The following is a 20,440-nucleotide window of genomic DNA, read 5'->3' on the forward strand; positions in this document are numbered from 1 at the left end:
ACAGAGTTTTAGCATTATCACAATAACGTCCGGTTGTTATTTGTTAACAGTTATGTAGTGTAAATATTTGCGTTTCAATTCAGCTAGATATTACGTACTTTTTCAAACTTTTGAGCGAATTTACGTGCAAGGCTTGACGAGATCATGTATGTATGATGTTTTTATGTAATTTCATTCTAATTATGGTGATGACACGAGAATGGTAACACTTTGGCAGCCGGTGCCAAAGTTGCAACTACCGGCATTGTACACGAATGCATCTGATCTGTTACCTACATATGTCAGGTGTTGTTGCATATAATTTATTTATAAATCACTTATATGCTATAGTACATATGTGATTTATTAGTAAATTGCAAACAACACTTTGAGCCACATGTAGTTACCTTACTACAGTGCAAAAAAAGTCGTATAACGAATTAGGTGTGGACTGATATTAATAATTTTTTTTTTTTGTTTTTTTTTAAATATTAATAAGGACCAGGAGTTAAAAAATTTCGGGAACAGCTGTCACCATGCGTCACGTCTGAATGACCTTTATATAAGGTGATTAACATCTCGGCCCATAACATAATCGGCACATTGCTGAGTTTATCCATGTCAAAGTCGGCCCATTACAGATTCGTTCCATACAAATTTAATTATGAAATCATTACTGTCACGGTCGGCCCATACTTCCCATCGGATTTGTCTCTAAACTTTGTCATGCATTTTGATAAGAGCCGTTGCTTACAGATAGTTATTTCAACGTTACTTACAAATAGTTATTTAGACGTTACTTAAAATATGTATTTTATGAAACATGCTGGTGCAAAATAATACTTTAAAATGTTTTTTTTAAAAAACATGTTCGTGAACCTTACCGTTGACGTAGTATGGATTTGTAACACTAAACAATAATTATTTGTTTGAAACTGGGTGTTTTAAGTATTAAAATTTAAAAAAAAAACATGAATCGGCTATATTGTAAATGGCCATTTTGAATAAAAATTATTTAAAAAATGTGAATTGGCATTTGATCTCTGCATCAGATGAAATGCCCTTAAAAATTAAATGATCATATTAACGCAGAGGTCTTCCTAGGATTTTAAAACTAGGAGTCTGTAACTCCTATTTTGGGAAAAAATGGAGTCCCACCAGCAAAAGTTGCAGTCCCCTACCAGAAGCATATTTGGCATACCTGAGGTGGTGTTAGGAAACACCCAAATCCACACCCAAGTCCAGGCAAACCCACACCAAATCGCATTGTGTCTACTGTCTCGCCTACAAATAACAATGCTCTCCCCATCCCCTTTTTTTAAAATTTAAAACTTAGCATTCTTTTGTTGGGTTGATCAATAATAAATACAAATGCAATTTACTAGTATTATATCTTTCGACTTTAATCTCTTAAGAAATAAATGACAAATCACTCCATCGCTCGGCCAAATACAACATGATGGAGAGATGGAGTGATTGGCCCTAACAGGATTCCATATATATGACCTATAAAATGTATAAATGACCAAAAACAAATGTTGCAAATATGCTTTTGTCATACAGAAGTGGTTTCTCTCGCTCTCTTTGTCTCTGCCTGTCTCTATATCTCTCTCTCTCTCACACACGCACACACACATGCACTCGTACATAATTAACTTGATTCGTTATTATATTGATTCAGTATTAAGATGGTGAAAAAGAATAATCTGTCAGTACATTACTTTCTCCAGTTGGTAATTTATGATATTTTTTAGTCCGTTCTGATGCTGGAAAATAGCCAGGCCAGTGTCCCAGTGATTATTCATTTACGAGACAGTACACTTGCCCCATTTTCTCGAAGATGTCTCGTACATTGTCATGAATGTGTTTGGGACATAATACAAATTTTGCCTGCAGGAATTTGGCTTTAAAGGCGTTCATCATGCTCTTTTCTTTATCATTTCCAATGGTTATTCGCGCTTTGTGTCCAAATCATTTGCTAGCATGTGAGAAAAATTTCCCATAAGTTTCCTCCTCGGCATCAAAATGTATCATGCACAGTCCAAACATTACCGAAAAATCATTGGTTCTATTGCACCAGGTTGAAAGTTCTATCAACACCTAGAACACTCCCATCATCTCCTTCACAATTTCTGATCGTATCATCCATCTTTTGGTTGCTATAAACAATGACAACAGGTTTCTTGTGTTTCATCAAAATAATTTCTTGGATGACTGTATTATTGTGAAGCTCACTTAAAATACTGACCACATCATCAGCTATATTTATTCTGGAGTTCACGTTCTTGCACCTTTTAAGGTTGGTAAATGGATATGACTTTGCCCCTTTTAAGGCTGGTAAATGGATATGACTTTGCACCTTTAAGGCTGGTAAATGGATATGAATTTGCGCCTTTTAAGGCTGGTAAATGGATATGACTTTGCACCTTTTAAGGCTGGTAAATGGATATGACTTTGCACCCTTAAAGGCTGGTAAATCGGTATGACTTTGCACCTTTTAAGGCTGGTCTGTAATCATTCAAACTCAAATTACCAGTTTGTGTTTATTTATTTCATTCAACATTTATATTTTCATATTGTATATACTTGCTTATAAGTTAAAACCAATTGTAAACTGAACAGACCCAGTACTGTCATCGCATAATGCACCAGCAGTCTGTATATTTTGCTAGAACTAATCAGTGGAACAGAACACATAGACCATAATCTGGAGGCATATTATGCTATGGCAGATCAGGATCTTCGTTTGAAATTTTACTTGACTTATAAGCGAGTATGTCAGGTAATTCATCCAAGCACTCATTCACTCCATATTATCCCCTTATTGTGATCCAAGCTTTGTGGTTTGGCACTTTCACTGCAGTTCATATTCCAGCACTGACTTGTATTTGCCTCTTGCAACCTTTCAGCTATTTTCAAAGGAACAATAAATTCACAAATCCAGCCATCACATACACTTGAAAAAGCCTACCCATCAGTTCTTTGTATAGAAAAGGAAAGTAATGCTTCCTGATTACCTCCCCTTACCCAACTCCATGGCACTCCATATATGTGTATTTACTGGGATATAGCCAATTTGAATATTTGTTGTAACCTTTGAACAGGCTTCACTCTGTCTAGGGATATCTTTTTTGTACTGCTAGCCATCTAACATTTTTTAAAAGGTCCATTCATATTGTCCTTTATGTTATATGGTTTAATGCCATTTTTCAGCACAATATAGGTTATACATGGCAGCCAGTATTAATGGTGGAGGAAGAACCCAGGAAAACCTCAGAAAGAACCACTGACCCACAAGAAGCTACCGGCAAGCTTTCTCACATACCCACATTGGCAGAGCCCAAGACTTGAACCCAGGGATCGTCCTGGGCTTCGCCAATTTCGCAAATTGCGATTTTTTTCCCTTATTGGCGACAAAAATATCCCATCTGGCGATTTTTTTGGGCGACATACTTTTTGGTTATTTAATTTGTACATACAATCATGGATTTGGACTGGATAAATTAAAAGGAAGAATGAAAGGAAGCCACAAACTTGACTAAGCAATGCATTGGAATCAATCTGTTACACAAACGATCCTTTGTTCGTATTGACGACCCCATCTTTACAGTGCATTGTTACATCATAATCTGCTTATGCTGACATCTGGGCTGAGTACTGTATGCTGCGATAGTCAATCATGCTACCGTACTATACCTACAACTGACTGACTTCTGAAGACGCGAATAGAACAGATACAATTAATTGTATGGCTAATCCTTCTGTTTTTTTTTTTGTTTTTTTTTTTGTTTTTTTTTTTTACATATACCAATACAATAGTTTCGCTGAACCTTTATAGAAAACTGATAACGTTTGAAGTACCCACTGTGTTTAAATACAAAGCAAATGGAAAAAATCTCAATCACAATTATATCTGTCGCCAGTGCAGCATTTTACTCATTGATCTTTTCCTTTTGCCATCAATTCCGTGTTATGGCTGCAGAGACTTAAACTCCGCAACAAGAAATAGCACACAAAAAAACAGTTTTGCATAATTAATAATAATTATTTATTTCTCAAAATACAGGAGTGAAAGAATCCCTAAATTGGGTGTGAATTTATGCTTATATATATGGTCCAATATTGCCAGGTGTTGACTTGTGTAAGTTTCATTCGTGGGAATGGAGATCCTATTTTACTTGTCGAGAAAATTTATACAGCATTCAGTGATCATTCTTGGGATTTAGGAAGCAATTCACTATAAGCTTTGTGAAGCTAGCCATAAAGGGGTGGGGGTGGGGTGGGGCTGCTGAGAGACTACTGGTGTCACCTGTCAGCACTGTAGACTGTGAACGTGGATTCAGTAAGATGAACCTCATAAAAACTGACATCAGAAATAAGCTCTGCATCTCATCTCTCGAGAATTTAATGAGAATCCGCATGTACAGATGTGAAAAATTAGACTTTGAAACTGCATTCAACAAGTGGGCAGTCCTAAAATCACGACAGATCTTCATGTAACACTTTGTAACATTTTGTTAATGCTTGTTGTAATTAAAGTATTAACTAACCCATCTTTTGTAATTTTCATTGCCTGTTACATTAATAGACTAAATTAACACTTGGAAAAATGTACACTACTTTTTTTGGCGACACTTTTTGAAAATTGGCGACAAAATATTGAGGTTGGCGATTTTTTTGGCAACTGCTTTTTAAAAGCCAGGACCATCCCTGCGAACCTATGCAGACAGATGTGAGATGGCAGTGATCTGTAGTGGTTTACACTTTAGACCACTCTGTCATTCGGGGCCCCTTGAGCATGTATTGTTTATATGGAGATGTCCACAAAGACAGGTTTTACTCTGAGTGAAAATGTGGTAGAAATTTTTAAGAAAGTTGAAAGTAATGAATACTTTATGCAGCAGTACATTACTCTACATTAAAACATTCAGACCCCTCCCTTAAACACACACACACACGTTACAATTTTATCTCTGGCTAGTAAAAGGCCACAGTTGGTAATTTTTAAATATCACCAAATACATGGTAAAAAATAAGACCACACACTAATTTAGACTACTTCTAATTAGTCCAGTTTTTTGTCATAAGTATAGAATTTTTTCTTTAATTTAAATTCTGCTTATTAGTATTATTTAGCATCTGTAGTAAAATTGAATGCCTGATTTAGGCTTTGGCACATTAAATTGAATGCCTGAATCAGACTTTGACATATTAAACTACCTGAATCTGATTTCAACACTTGAAACTACATGCTGGAATCTGACTTTGACACATTAAATTTAATGGCTGAATCAGATTTTGACATTAAATTCAAAGCCTGAATCAGACTTTGGCACTGTAAATTAACTGCCTGAATCAGACTTTGGCACTTTAAATTGAAATGCCTGAATCAGACTTTGACACATTAAATTAAATGCCTTAATTGGATTTTGGCACTTTAAATTCAATGCCTGAATCGGACATTGACATTAAATTCAATGCCTGAATCAGACTTTGGCACTTTAAATTCAATGCCTGAATCAGACTTTGGCACTTTAAATTCAATGCCTTAATCAGACTTTTGCACTTTAAATTCATTGCCTGAATAGGACTTTGGCACTTTAAATTCAGTGCCTGAATAGGACTTTGACATTAAATTCAATGCCTGAATCAGACTTCGGTATGAAATTAATTGCCTGAATCAGACTTTGAAACATTAAATTTAATGCCTGAATTAGACTTTGACACATTAGATTGAATGCCTGCATCAAACCTTAGCACATTAGACTCAATGCCTAAGTCAACTTTTGACACATAAAACTAAATGGCCGAATCAGACTTTGACATATTAAACTAAATTCCAGAATCTGACTTTGACACATTAATTTCAGTGCCTGAATCAGACTTTGACATGTTAAAATTGAACTTGCATGCGATTTTTTTTTCCAGAAAGGAGGCGACTGAATCGGATAGACAGATATGTTTGTATATTTCAACATATGATGGCAAAGTATTTCCATACATCTGTGCAGTTTCTGTTTTTTATGCTGAACTCAATGGAATATGTGGTTTACAGTAATTCTACCTCTAGTGAACTCCCAAAAGTACTTCTCATATCAATGGATGGATTTAGATATGATTATCTCGACAGGATAGCACCTGCGAACAAGAACAATTTTCAGTATTTTATTGATCAAGGTGTAAGAGCTAAATGGGTAGAAAATGTGTTTCCATCTGTCACGTTTCCAAACCATTATACAATAATAACAGGCCTGTACCCAGAAAATCACGGTGTTGTTGAGAACAGATTCTATGACCCAGCATTCAATGAGACATTCGTATTTGAAAATTCCACCCAGAACTTTGAGTCTAAGTGGTATGACATGGGTGCAGAGCCTATTTACGTAACTAACACAAAGGCTGGAAATGGACGCCGCAGTGGTGTAGTTATGTGGCCTGCAGGTTTAGCTGCCGTAAAATGTACTCCACCAGATCGATTCATTCCAGGGGCATACTGGATAAATAAATCCATAGAGTTTGAACAGAGGATTGATTACATCATTCAGTGGTTTTCTGATCCAGATTACCCCATTAATCTCGGACTGTTATACTTCGAGGAACCAGATGAAACAGGTCACCCCTATGGACCTGAGTCAGGGGAAGTAGATCATGTTATTGCTAAGTTGAATGAGGCTCTGGGAATTTTGAGGAAGAGACTTGAAAGTAAAAAACTACTGGAGAAAATTAATATCATCATCACTGCAGATCATGGAATGCTGACCCATCCACAAAATAAGACAATAAATTTAGATGACAAACTGGATCGCAGTTGGTACAGATTGACTGGAACAGATAAAAACATGCTGTTAGTTCAGGTTTTTCCAGTAAAAGGTTTGAACACAGTTTCATATTGAAGTACAAACAAGATTTTTTTTAAAGAGGTAAAAAGAAAAAAGTAATTCTGATTAAAAAGATCATTTAACTTAGCAGTACATTTGACCTTTCAACTGCATATCAATATTCAATCCCAAATCAATATTACATTTGGCCTTTCAACTTCATATCAATATTCAATCCCAAATCTATATTACATTTGGCCTTTCAACTTCATATCAATATTCAATCCCAAATCTATATTACATTTGGCCTTTCAACTTCATATCCATATTCAATCCCAAATCTATAGTACACTTGAACTTTCAACTGCATATCCATATTCAATCCCAAATCTATTGTACATTTCGCCTTTCAACTTCATATCCAATCCCAAATCTATAGTACATTTGACCTTTCAACTTAATATCCATATCCAATCCCAAATCTATAGTACATTTGACCTTTCAGCTTCATATCCATATTCAGTCACAAATCTATGGTACATTTGACCTTTCAACTTTATATCCATATTCAATCCCAAATATATGGTACATTTGACATTTCAACTTCATATCCATTTTCAATCCCAAATCTATACAGTAAAACCTGTCTTGAGAGACCTCTGCTATGAGAGACCACCTGTTTTGAGAGACCAGGATCTCCATGCACGGATTTATTGATTATATAGTGTTATTACCTGTAATGAGAGACCACCTGTCTTGCCAATATCTTTTGGCAGAAGAGGTGGTCTTTCAAGACAGGTTCTACTGTAGTACATTTGACCTTTCAACTTCATATCCATATTCAATCCCGAATCTATAGCACATTTGTTCTTTCAGCTTCATATTCAATCCCTAATCTGTTGTACATTTGACCTTTCAACTTCATATCCATATTCAATCCCAAATCTATAGTACATTTGACCTTTCAGCTTCATATTCAATCCCTAATCTGTTGTACATTTGACCTTTCAACTTCATATCCATATTCAAACCCAAATCTATAGTACATTTGACCTTTCAACTTCATATCCAATCCCAAATCTATAGTACATCTGACCTTTCAACTTCATATCCAATCCCAAATCTATAGCACATTTGACCTTTCAACTTCATATCCAATCCCAAATCTATAGTACATTTGACCTTTCAACTTCATATCCAATCCCAAATCTATAGTACATTTGACCTTTCAACTTCATATCTATATTAAATCCCAAATCTATAGTACATTTGGCCTTTCAGCTTTATATCCATAGTCAGTCCCAAATCTATAGTACATCTGACCTTTCAACTTCATATCCAATCCCAAATCTATAGTACATTTGACCTTTCAACTTCATATCTATATCCAGTCCCAAATCTATAGTACATTTGACCATTCAGCTTCATATTCAATCCCTAATCTGTTGTACATTTGACCTTTCAACTTCATATCCATATTCAATCCTCAATATGATATACATTTGACTTTTCAACTTCATACCCATAGTCAATCCCAAATCTATAGTACATTTGACCTTTCAACTTCATATCCATATTCAAACCCAAATCTATGGTACATTTTGCCTGTCAACTTCATATCCATATCCAATCCCAAATCTATAGTACATCTGACCTTTCAACTTCATATCCAATCCCAAATCTATAGCACATTTGACCTTTCAACTTCATATCCAATCCCAAATCTATAGTACATTTGACCTTTCAACTTCATATCCATATCCAATCCCAAATCTATAGTACATCTGACCTTTCAACTTCATACCCATAGTCAATCCCAAATCTATAGAACATTTGACCTTTCAACTTCATATCCAATCCCAAATCTATAGTACATTTGACCTTTCAACTTCATATCCATATTCAAACCCAAATCTATAGTACATTTGACCTTTCAACTGCATATCCATATTCAATCCCAAATCTATAGTACATTTTGCCTTTCAACTTCATATCCAATCCCAGATCTATAGTACATTTGACATTTCAACTTAATATCCATATTCAATCCCGAATCTACAGTACATTTGACCTTTCAACTTAATATCCATATTCAGTCCCAAATCTATAGTACATTTGTCCTTTCAACTTCATATCCATATTCAATCCCAAATCTATAGTATATTTGACCTTTCAGCTTCATATTATTTCCCTAATCTGTTGTACATTTGACCTTTCAACATCAAATCCGCATTCAATCCCTAATCTTTAGTACGTTTAACCTTTCAACTGCATAATTTATCCATGTTCAAATCCTAATATATGGTACATTTGACCTTTCAACTTCATATCATTATTCCATACCAAATCTATGGTACATTTGACCTTTCAACTTCATATCCATATTCAATCCCAAATCTATGGTACATTTGACCTTTCAACTTCATATCCATATTCAATCCCAAATCTATAGTACATTGACCTTTCAACTTCATATCCTTGTTCATTCCCTAATCTGTATTAATGTTAAAATTTGGGGCCCCGAGTGGTCTATAGTGCTCTTCATTACGGATCACTGCCATCTCACCTCTGTCTGCATGGGGTCGAGTCTCGGATTTGGCTAATGTGGGTATGTGAGATGCCAGTAGCTTCTCATGGGTCGGTGGTTCTTTCCTGAGTTTTCCCGGATTCTTCATCCACCATAATACTGGCCGCCATGTATAGCCTATCGTGTGCTGAAAAATGGCATTAAACCCTACAACAACAACATTTAAAATTGTAAGCTAGGCGCTTACATCACTTAATTTCACATATACGTGTAATTTAAAATTATTGTGCACTTTGTAAACTTTAGAACCATTGTTTAAGTTCTGATTCTTTTCTAATGATCAGAGTTGGATTTAAAAGACTATAAGCCTTGTCTGATTGTTTAGATTGTATATTCCCGTTGTTTAATTTTAATAACTACAGCAATGCTCCAAAGGTTTTTCAGTTCATAATAAAAAAAATTAAAACTATTACCGGTTCCATTTTGTTTGCAACTATTTTTTAAAAAAACTTTATTGGACTTTACAAATTTATTTCATTTCATTTTCCATTTTCTAGAATTTGAAGATAAGGTTTACAATAATCTGAAGAATTATAGCAATCTGCATGTGTATGAGAAAGGTGACAAGGCCTTGAAAGATCTACATTATAATGATAATAGAAGGATCATGCGCATCGTCTTGGAACCAGCACCAGGCTATGTCATTGGAACTAATGATTCCCTTGCTGGGTACACTACAGGTATTGATGCTCTGTTCCTTTGCTAGCTTAACAGTTAAATAACTGATTTGTGATGAAACAATGTTCTCTAAGCTAATTCTTCAGTGAAATTAATACCATAATTTTCAACCTCCCAGACTATGTTGGGGGTGTCTAAGACCAACAAAAGTGTGTTTTGAGGGGGGGGGGTGAAGTAGAATTGTTCAGTCAAGAAAAAGTTATCTGTTCTTTAAGCCTATATAAAATGACTAGAAATTCAAGTTTGAATACAAATAAAGGTTTTGTACACTTAAGAATTAATAGTGAAGTTGGGCTGGGATTTTCTTTTGAACCAAGATATTTTGTTTTTCATTCACATTAAGATCTTTTTTATTCTTTCAACTAATATCATGGATCTAATTAGTTCTTTTTTCTGCAAGTTGAAGCAATACTATTTTGTTTAAAGTTTTTGGGGTCTGTAAATGTTTATCTTTTTAAAAGTAACCCTGTTAAATGGGAACCGTATATTTTCACAATCTTATTCTCATGATTTTGTACTTTTATCACTCGATGGTAATAAATCTTTTTGATACATTTTCATTCATATAGCCCTATTGTTGGTACTATATAGCTTTACAGTGCTGGTGCACCAAAACATCCACAATTAACCATCCAACCAGTTTCTTACAAAATTGCCCAGCCTCTACCCACTTCTCAAAATTCATTAGTTGATCCCATCGCATTGGCAATTATCACAGCACAAACACACTTATGTACAAACAGATGGATATTAAAGAAAGAAGTATATACCAAGTTCTGCTGTCAGTAGTTCAGTGGGTGTTTGGATGAAAGTTTTGTCAGAGTCAGTCTTTGCACTCACAACAGACTGGATGGTACTGTTATTCAAACTTGCCTTGAAGATCTTGTTGAACATTCCAACACAGCAAATGATGGTTTTGCATCTTGGATTCCTGTGTGTGAGTATCAAATATGCAATTTTTGGGGGTTTAGCACTACATTTGTACATTCTTGCAATGCTGGATGCAGAGGTCTTGCAACCAGGCCAATTGGGCATCTAAGTCACCTATAAAATAAATGTAAACTTCGCCTTTGTCTGTTATAAAAGTGAAAGCGACTTTGCCCTGTAATTATTTTTTTTTAGAGGTACAGTGAATAACCATACTTTTTGAAATGCACCCTCACCTTAGCCATGTTAATTCTAGTATTGTGTTGTAGCGAAATGTATTCATAAAGCCATCAGTAGCTAGGCCTAGTTTTGCTATCAGTTATGCTGACAAATTCTTTGCACATTCACAGGTATGTGTTTTGATAGCTGATTGACCATTAATCCTTTCCTGATTAAGCTATATAGCATTAGCAACTATCACTGCCCGATTTCTGTCTGTTATCCTTTGATGGTAAAGACATACAAACTTGTGTTTCAGAACTTTAACAATAGTATGTAAATAGCAATTTGTGTTTTAAGAACTGATTTCATCATAAAATTAGTTAAAAACTGCACTGTAAGTGAACCAGGCCTAACCGTGAAATAATGGCAGACCTCACTTTTTAGATTGTTTGTTTTCTTAAATCATCAGGCATATATATTTAGAAAAATATACAATTTATAGAAAAAAGCCTAGGTATTATGTTATTTAAGATTTAACTTTAAAATTATGTAGGTCAGAAATGTATGGGACAATGCTATATTGTGGAATTTATGAAAGCTTTGTAAGATCAAACTTGTTTTCTGACTTGACTCGTATTTGTGAAAACATGGAAAAAAAAGCAGTGAAGCATGTACTATTTAACCAATGGCTAAAATTACTATGAGTATGTCGACAAATAAATAAACCATAAATTTGCAATTCTATCATTGGACAATTGTAATGAAGCTATATAAAGGAAGTGGTTACATTATGAAAACCCCTCCTTCAGAAAATAGATGCACTCACATCTGGTGTTGATTTGGTTGGAAACAAGGGTTTAGTTCATATACCAACTATAAAGGAGCCATGTCTGTAATTGTATGCGTTTTAGTGTGCTGTGTTTGAATAGCTACAGTAATGTTGTATCCGCAACAAAGAAATTAGGGCGAACAGTATGATCTGAAGACACGTGTGCGTTTGCCCTCATGTACATGGTACAGGTTTTTTTTCAGACTTGTTTAGAAATCTTTGAAAACGCCATTATTGTGAAATTTTAGAAAGTATAACAAACAAAAAAATTGTTTATGGGTAGTTGATTGAGCATTTTTACTAACTTGCAATTACAATAATGTAATCTGGTTACTCAGTTAAAATACACACACACACACACATATATATATATTAATACTACTTGATTCCAAACAATTTTATGTCAGTTCAACTGTGAATTATGAAGTAAATTAAGGAACAAAAGTACTATTAGATAACAGTTTTTTTAATATTGAACATTTACAGGTATAGTAATCATTTTTGTTCCAAAATCGCTGCACACAGCTTGAATGCAAGCATGAATAAGTTACCAATTATGTATATTTCCAGCTGCCTCACAAAAAAAATACACAATAATATGAAATGAATTTATTAACCCAAGCAAGCAAGTGTAGTGGGCTTAGTGCCGAAATGTTTTCATCAAATCAACTTGTAAAACCTGTTTTTCTGCTGTAAAATATGCACACCATTCTAATGGTAAGCAACATACTAGATATAGGGTATATTATACATAGCAAAATACAGTAAGCTGAAGTAAAACAGTTAAGTAATATCAGGTCCACTTGGGCCTCTTGATGCTTTATTTGGCTGTTACTATAGTTTTATCCACATTTACTTTAAGTTGGCGTCCATGGCTATGATCCTGCGAAAGTGAAGGAGATGCATCCCTTTTTCATCGCTTCAGGACCAGCATTCAAGAAAGGCTACTCTGCAGGTCCTATTGCAATGGTGGATCTGTATCCTCTTATGTGCCATATACTGGGTATAAAGCCAGCCCCTAACAATGGCTCACTGGAAAATATACAGCACTTACTAGTCAACCCAGCATCGTCACATGAAGCAAACATCTTGTCAATCACTATTGTAACATGTGAGTAAAAATTTGACTTGTATGCATTTTAATGATTTCTTGACTATAGGTGTTGCTCTGTTTTTATTTGTTCATAATTCTTATTCATTCATACATTCATTTGTGTCTTCATTTGTTCATTTATTATGTGTTTGTTACACCTTCATTATCTTGGCTCTATTTTGCCAGCACTTGTGAAAATTTGTTTGTGGATGCATCTTGTTAAGGAGATTAACTCAGTAATACCAAACTGAGGTCACAGTGAACTAGTTTTCATGTTTGAGTGGCCTGTGCATTTTTATTTGTTCATTTGTTACACACTCAAAAGCATTGACAATCTTTCTGAATTTTTTTATTATTATGTAAAATTTTACATTCTAAATTGTACTCTCTTTCCAGAAAATCAATATTTTATGGTTTAAATTTGGAACAGGAGTTTTCTATGTGGATACAGGCAGTGACTTTAGCACCATTATGATAAGACTGCTGCATAAAATGTGGTTTCTTAATGTAAATAAACACTAACATAAGATCATTTAGCTGAACTGTAATTAGGTTAGAATTGTGGCAGAGATGAAGAGAAAAGATGCAGATAAATCTCATGGGGACTTATCTTTGTGGCTGTTGTTTTGACCCATCTTGTTTTATGAATTCAGGGTTTTAAAATTTGAGGCATAGAGTCACAAGAATCCTAGGACTTTCATTGTTTCTGACTGTGTACAGATATGTATTGGCTTGTAGGAAGACGTAGTATGATTGTTTTGGTTTGAAAGTTTCATTGAAAGTGTTATCCTCTGGGTGGGCTTCCTAGGTTTTGCAGAATTAATGCTAGGATTACTGATATGCTTATACAGGGATATGTGTATCTGCTTCAGTATCTTGGACCATATTTGCCCTTCACACATGAAACTTTGTGTGAGGATGCAACTCAACGAGAGTAATTCATCCATTCCAGATTTAGGTCAGCAGTAACCTGTTTCTCACACCTGATTGTTGTATTTTAAGATTTTTAATTTTTTCAATCTCAGTATCTTGGACCCCATTTCACTCACATGCCGAAAAATTGGTATGTGACTGCATCTAGAGTTTATAGTTATGACAGTATGTGGACACATCTCAGAAAACGTAAGTCAGCCATACCTGTAGATGAAATAGTCATACTTGGGTGACATCTGTATTTTCCACTATTGCCTACACTAATATAAATTGGTGTTTGGATGCATCTCATGGAGAGTTATTCAACCATGCCAAAACTAGGTCATTGTTACCCAATTTTCTCTCGGGATTGACCTTTTAAAAATATTTTCAGCTGTTCATTCAATACAACCTCAATATCTTTAGATCCATTTCACCTACACTTGCAAATTTGGACTGCCCCAGGGACCTAGTGGTTAGAGCATTTGCAATGGATGCAGGAGGTCGCAGGTTCAAACCCGGCTGAGTCATACCAAAGACTTATAAACAATGGTACTAACAGCTGCCTCACTAGGTGCTCAGCATTAAGAGGTTAGTGTTAGGACTGGTTGGCCTGGTTTCAAGATAATGTGACTGGGTGGGACATCATGCTACATGTCTGTGGCATGACGCCCAAGTGCTAGAAAGCACTATAAACTGCCACACTGCAGACATCGTAGCGGTATGACTGAAAATTGTTAAAGCTACATTAAAAATCCAAAACATGCACAGACACACACATACACACACACACAAAATTTGGTATGTGTATTCATATCAGTGTTGTTAATTCATCCCATCCAACACATGGTTATTATGCCTAATTTTCACCCTTGATATTTGTATTTTCAGTTGTTTGTTTTTCAATTTTTCACAATCCAAGGGCAGCACATTCAATACCCACCAAGGTGAGCCTGGATCAGCTGCCTTGTTGAGTCCTTGAGAAAATTACTTAGCTCCTATTTCCTTGCATGATGTAGCCAATAACATGTTAAAAGTGTTGTTAAACCAACGAAGGTAAAACCATTTGCTTCGCCCTCAATATCTTGGACCCTGTTTCACTTACACTCAAGAAATTTGGCATGGAGGGCAGCTCAGCTCTACCAAACATAGGTCAGTGTTACCAACATTTTCATGTGTGTGTGAATTTTGTATCAACATTTATAGGTTCATTACACCATAAATGTCATGGACACATGAATATTTTTTATGTGGCTGCATCTTTAAGAGTATAACTGTGCCTTATCAAAATTAGATCAGCATGACTTAATTTCTACTCTAGACTGATACACCCTCAGTATCTTTAGGCTATATTTCACCAACACTTGAGAAATTTGAGATGTGGATGCACATCAGGATGAGTAATCCCACCATATCAGCATTAGATCATTGTCACCTACTTTTCACTTCTGATTGAATTTTGTGTTTTCAGCTGTTTGTTCATTATACCCTCTGTATCTTAGAAACTATTTCACCTACATTCAGGAAACTTGGCATATGGCTTACATTTGTTATTGCTACTCATAAACTACTTGGAGAATTGTCATGAAACTTCATGTGCACATTTATTCCAATATCTGTTTGGTCTTAAATGAAAATGGTGACACACAGGCACCCAATATGGCTGCCACAATGGCGATCTTGAAAACTTTGCTATTGCTACTCCTTCTGAATGAATCATAATATGAGAAAGGAATTTTCAAATAAAAGAAAAACCTAATATGATGTCTAGTAGATCCTAAATGAAAATTATAATGATCTTGTATGCGATGTGGACATCATCACAGCTGTCTTGAAAATCTTAACTTGCTTCATTTCTTGGACGAATGGGCATATGTACGTGGAGGATTTTTCACCAAAGGACTTCATGTGATATCTGTTTGGTCCTAATGAAAATTTTGCTGATCTAAGATCCAGTATGGCCACCATGGCAGCCAGGTTGAAAATCTTTCTTCTTCTGAATGGAAAGTTATATCAGCATGGGGTTTTCATCAGAAAACTTCTTATGTTGTCTAGTTGATCCTAAGGTGGCGCTATACAGTTTCGCATTTTGCATAGGGTTAGGATTTTAAAGAAAAAGAATGTCCCCGGCTTTCCTCACTGGTTATACTGACTATTTAAAAAAGACCTTGTATATCTTAGGTATAATGCAAAGAACCTTTAATTCCCTTTACTTTGGTGTATGATTGATGGGTGTACTATGGGTTATAGAGTATACAGCTTGGCCTTACTTCAAATGTGTACCTTTCAAAAAAGTGCTAGCTCTACTTGGTCATTTTCACTTCCTGAACTTCAGAGGTCAGTTGTATAAAAAAGAGCCGATAACTTTTTTTACATTTTATATATTTGGTAATTCATTCATTGCACTTTCAGAAGCTGGTATTGTCTAGTCTGGCAAAATTCATTTTCCCTATTTTAATAGCTGCTATGTATAGTGTACTTTAGACTAATTCAGACTGATTTTTTAACACAAGGGAGCAGTCATTTTAGTTAGCAGTGTGCTTAAATCATGTAAAATTTCCAAAAGTACAATATCCAAAAGAAATATCATCCACATTACATTAATGTAGCATAGAGGTATGCAAACATTCTCTCCACTGTGCATGTTTTAAATGTGAACTACTTCACCTTACATACGTCACTCTCTCAAAAGTACATATTATCTGGTGAGCGCCACCATAAAGAAGATGTAGGTATTATTTTTTTATGATTTAATTATGTTTATATGGCTGAAACATTTAAGTCGCAAGCATCAAAACAATCCTTATGAATAATTCTCCTGCCTTTTTCCCCACAGAACAGTATTTATGAGTGTCAGAGTCTCTAACAAGTCCAGCCTACCCCCCCCCCATGACAAAAGTGAGCTATTTTAAGAATGCACATTACATTTTGTAAACATAGCAACCAGTGTTATGCTGAATGACAGGAACATGAAACTAGCCAGAATTATTTCTGAGATATCAACAATGAATTTTACAATTAGAAAAGGGAGGTAACTCATCAGCTTCATAAAGGTCAAAGGTCAAAGTGTAAAATATTTGCCTATTGTTTAATATGGAAGAAGCGAATTCACTTTCTCTTCATTTATTTTTTTATTTCATTGCAAATAAATGAAAAGAAACATTTTCACCATATATTTCTGTCACTTATTGCAACAGCTTTAAATTTAAGTTGACTCTATTCCTATATTCTAAGTCTTCTAATTTCCCCATAATTAAGGTCACTACTCACACAAACATACCTCATGGCAAATTATGTAAGCAAGAGAAAAATGATCATAATTAGCTTATTTTCATGCTTAAATGCAATATGAATGTACCATTTTATTCAGAACATCATACATAATTATATGAAAATAAAAAAAAATAATTGCAAACATTTTTTTATTTTCTTTAAGGTGGCGCTGTACAGTTTCGCATTTTGCATAGGGTTAGGATTTTAAAGAAAAAGAATGTCCCCGGCTTTCCTCACTGGTTATACTGGCTATTTAAAAAAGACCTTGTATATCTTAGGTATAATGCAAAGAACCTTTAATTCCCTTTATTTTGGTGTATGATTGATGGGTGTACTATGGGTTATAGAGTATACAGCTTGGCCTTACTTCAAATGTGCACCTTTCAAAAAAGTGCTAGCTCTACTTGGTCATTTTCACTTCCTGAACTTCAGAGGTCAATTGTATAAAAAAGAGCCGATAACTTTTTTTACATTTTATATATTTGGTAATTCATTCATTGCACTTTCAGAAGCTGGTATTGTCTAGTCTGGCAAAATTCATTTTCCCTATTTTAATAGCTGCTATGTATAGTGTACTTTAGACTAATTCAGACTGATTTTTTAACACAAGGGAGCAGTCATTTTAGTTAGCAGTGTGCTTAAATCATGTAAAATTTCCAAAAGTACAATATCCAAAAGAAATATCATCCACATTACATTAATGTAGCATAGAGGTATGCAAACATTCTCTCCACTGTGCATGTTTTAAATGTGAACTACTTCACCTTACATACGTCACTCTCTCAAAAGTACATATTATCTGGTGAGCGCCACCTAAATGAAAATGATCTCACATCCTGAATGGCATGCACCATGGTGGCCATCTTGAAAATCTTGTCACAGTTCATATTGACATAGGATGTTTATTGAAAGACTTCTTTTATCTTATTGGTCCTATATTAAAATGGTGCCTAGATTAAATCCAGCATAGCTATCACCATGACAGCGTGAAAATCTTATTTGTAACTAGTCCTTCTAAATTAATGGGAATTTTTACCAGAAGACTTCTTATGATGTCTTGTTGGTTCCTAATGAAAATGGTGCCAGTTGTTCATTCTCTATGACCATTACAGTGATGGTTTCAACAATGCAGTTAAAAAAGAAGAAAATGTCTTATCTTGCATTAGCAGAAGGTCATTTAGGCCAGTAGAATGTCAGTTATTTGAAGGACTCTTCTTTGTTTTTTAAATATAATTCTACAGACATCAAAGTTTAAACCAGTCTTTGACTCTTCAGGTTGAGAGGGCAGAGGTTTTATCTCACTCTTGTTATAACTCTTGAATACACTGGTCAACAGTGAAATCATTACTGACTTGAAAAGGCCCTAATCTGTAGTATTTTGGTGTGCCGAACACGAATATAACCGTGAAAAATTTGTATTGGCTCTCGTTTTGAAGATATTCATATACCTCATTTTCTATGTTTCACTGTGTAAATTTCTCCAGTAGGACTGCAGCAACATCCGGAATAATGATGTAACATTGCATAATACCATCATGCTCACATCATCCACAGTTGATTGCATCATTTTCTGATGCAATGCAATACTAATGCCATGCGGCTGCTGAAGTAAGTTGACGTCAGCAGTGTACTATACATGTGTAGGCCTATTATACTAATGCCAGGCGGCTGCTGAAGCTGACGTAAGCAGTGTACTATATAAAGCCCAATCAGATAGGTTCAGCATTTAAAATATTTTAGACGTTGTGCGAGACAGTTCAAGCTACTGTTACATAAAACTTATTATTTTATCCATTTACGTACAATAAAGAACAGTAATGCCTCGAAAGTGTGTTAATACCGCGGACAATTTTTGCTATATTTGTGGGGAAGTGACATTTGCCAACCAGAAGAAAAGTATCAATTCTCAAGTGAAGAAGGCATATCATCTTTACTTCGGATGCAAGGTTGGTGACCAAGACAAGCCTTGGGCTCCGCATATATGCTGTGTTACATGTACAACACAGCTTTCACAGTGGTTGAATTGCAAAAGGTCATCAATGCCGTTTGCAGTCCCAATGGTGTGGAGAGAGCCAAGCAACCACCTAAATGACTGTTACTTCTGCTTGGTTCCTCCTCTTTCCGGCGGAATAACGAAGCGAAAGAAGTCGAGAATAGTCTACCCAAACATTCCGTCTGCATTGAGACCAGTTCCACATGGTGAGGGACTTCCTATTCCAGAACCTCCAGCAGAATATTCTCTTGATTCATCTGACGAAGACAAAGGTGAGTCGACCTGTTCTTCTCCTGGTCCATCAGCATGCAGTGATCCAGATTTTCACTGTGGTGCATCATCAACCCCACACAGAATAACACAGGAAGAACTAAATGACCTGATTCGTGATTTGGACTTATCAAAGAACAAGGCAGAATTGCTAGGATCAAGACTCCAACAATGGAATCTTCTAGAAGAAGATGTCACAATTACTGCATATCAAAAGCGCCACCAGCAATTGGAGCCTTTCTTCAGAAAGGAAAGTAATCTGATATTCTGTTCCGATATTGAGGGCCTCATGAATGCTTTAAAAATCACTCATGACCCACAAGAATGGAGACTATTTGTGGACTCTTCGAAACTGAGTCTCAAGGCTGTGCTTTTGCACAATGGAAACATTCTTCCATCTATTCCAGTAGCGTATGCTGTCCACATGAAAGAGACATACGATAACTTAAGGCAACTACTGAATTCCATTGAGTATAACAAGTACAGCTGGCACCTCTGTGGTGATTTGAAGGTAGTTGCCCTTTTAATGGGACTGCAGCAAGGATATACAAAATACATGTGTTTCTTATGCGAGTGGGATAGCCGAGCAAGGGAAATGCACTACATGAGGAAGGAATGGACTCACAGGCAGAATGTAGCCATTGGAGAGAAGAATATCCAACACCAAGCTCTGGTTGAGGCTCAGAAAATCTTGCTACCACCCCTTCACATCAAACTAGGTTTGATGAAGAACTTCGTGAAAGCCATTGACCGGACTTTGCCAGCATTCCGATACCTGCATGAAAAATTCCCTCGACTCAGCGAAGCAAAGATTAAAGAGGGAGTTTTTGTGGGTCCTCAGATTCGAGAGCTTTTCAAAGATGACCGGTTCAACAACTTGCTGGAAGGTGACGCGAAACAAGCATGGAATGCTTTTCGC

The 20,440-nt window shown here is 35.5% G+C and overlaps 1 protein-coding gene across 1 annotated transcript in view; it reads left to right on the plus strand.

The window, feature by feature from the left end:
* The first annotated feature begins 19 nt into the window (after positions 1–19).
* LOC149773596 (bis(5'-adenosyl)-triphosphatase ENPP4-like) overlaps positions 20–20,440 on the plus strand; it is a 29,550-nt gene continuing 9,129 nt past the window's right edge. The window contains exons 1-4 of the mRNA XM_089946273.1: positions 20–146; positions 5,908–6,849; positions 9,882–10,064; positions 12,843–13,091. Coding sequence (XP_089802399.1) covers positions 5,958–6,849; positions 9,882–10,064; positions 12,843–13,091 — 1,324 coding nt within the window. The 5' untranslated portion in view covers positions 20–146; positions 5,908–5,957. The remainder of the gene's footprint in view (positions 147–5,907; positions 6,850–9,881; positions 10,065–12,842; positions 13,092–20,440) is intronic.

Source organism: Sinohyriopsis cumingii, unplaced genomic scaffold, assembly GCF_028554795.1.
Source record: "Sinohyriopsis cumingii isolate HCF-2022 unplaced genomic scaffold, ASM2855479v2 utg000624l, whole genome shotgun sequence".
NCBI lineage: Eukaryota > Metazoa > Mollusca > Bivalvia > Unionida > Unionidae > Sinohyriopsis > Sinohyriopsis cumingii.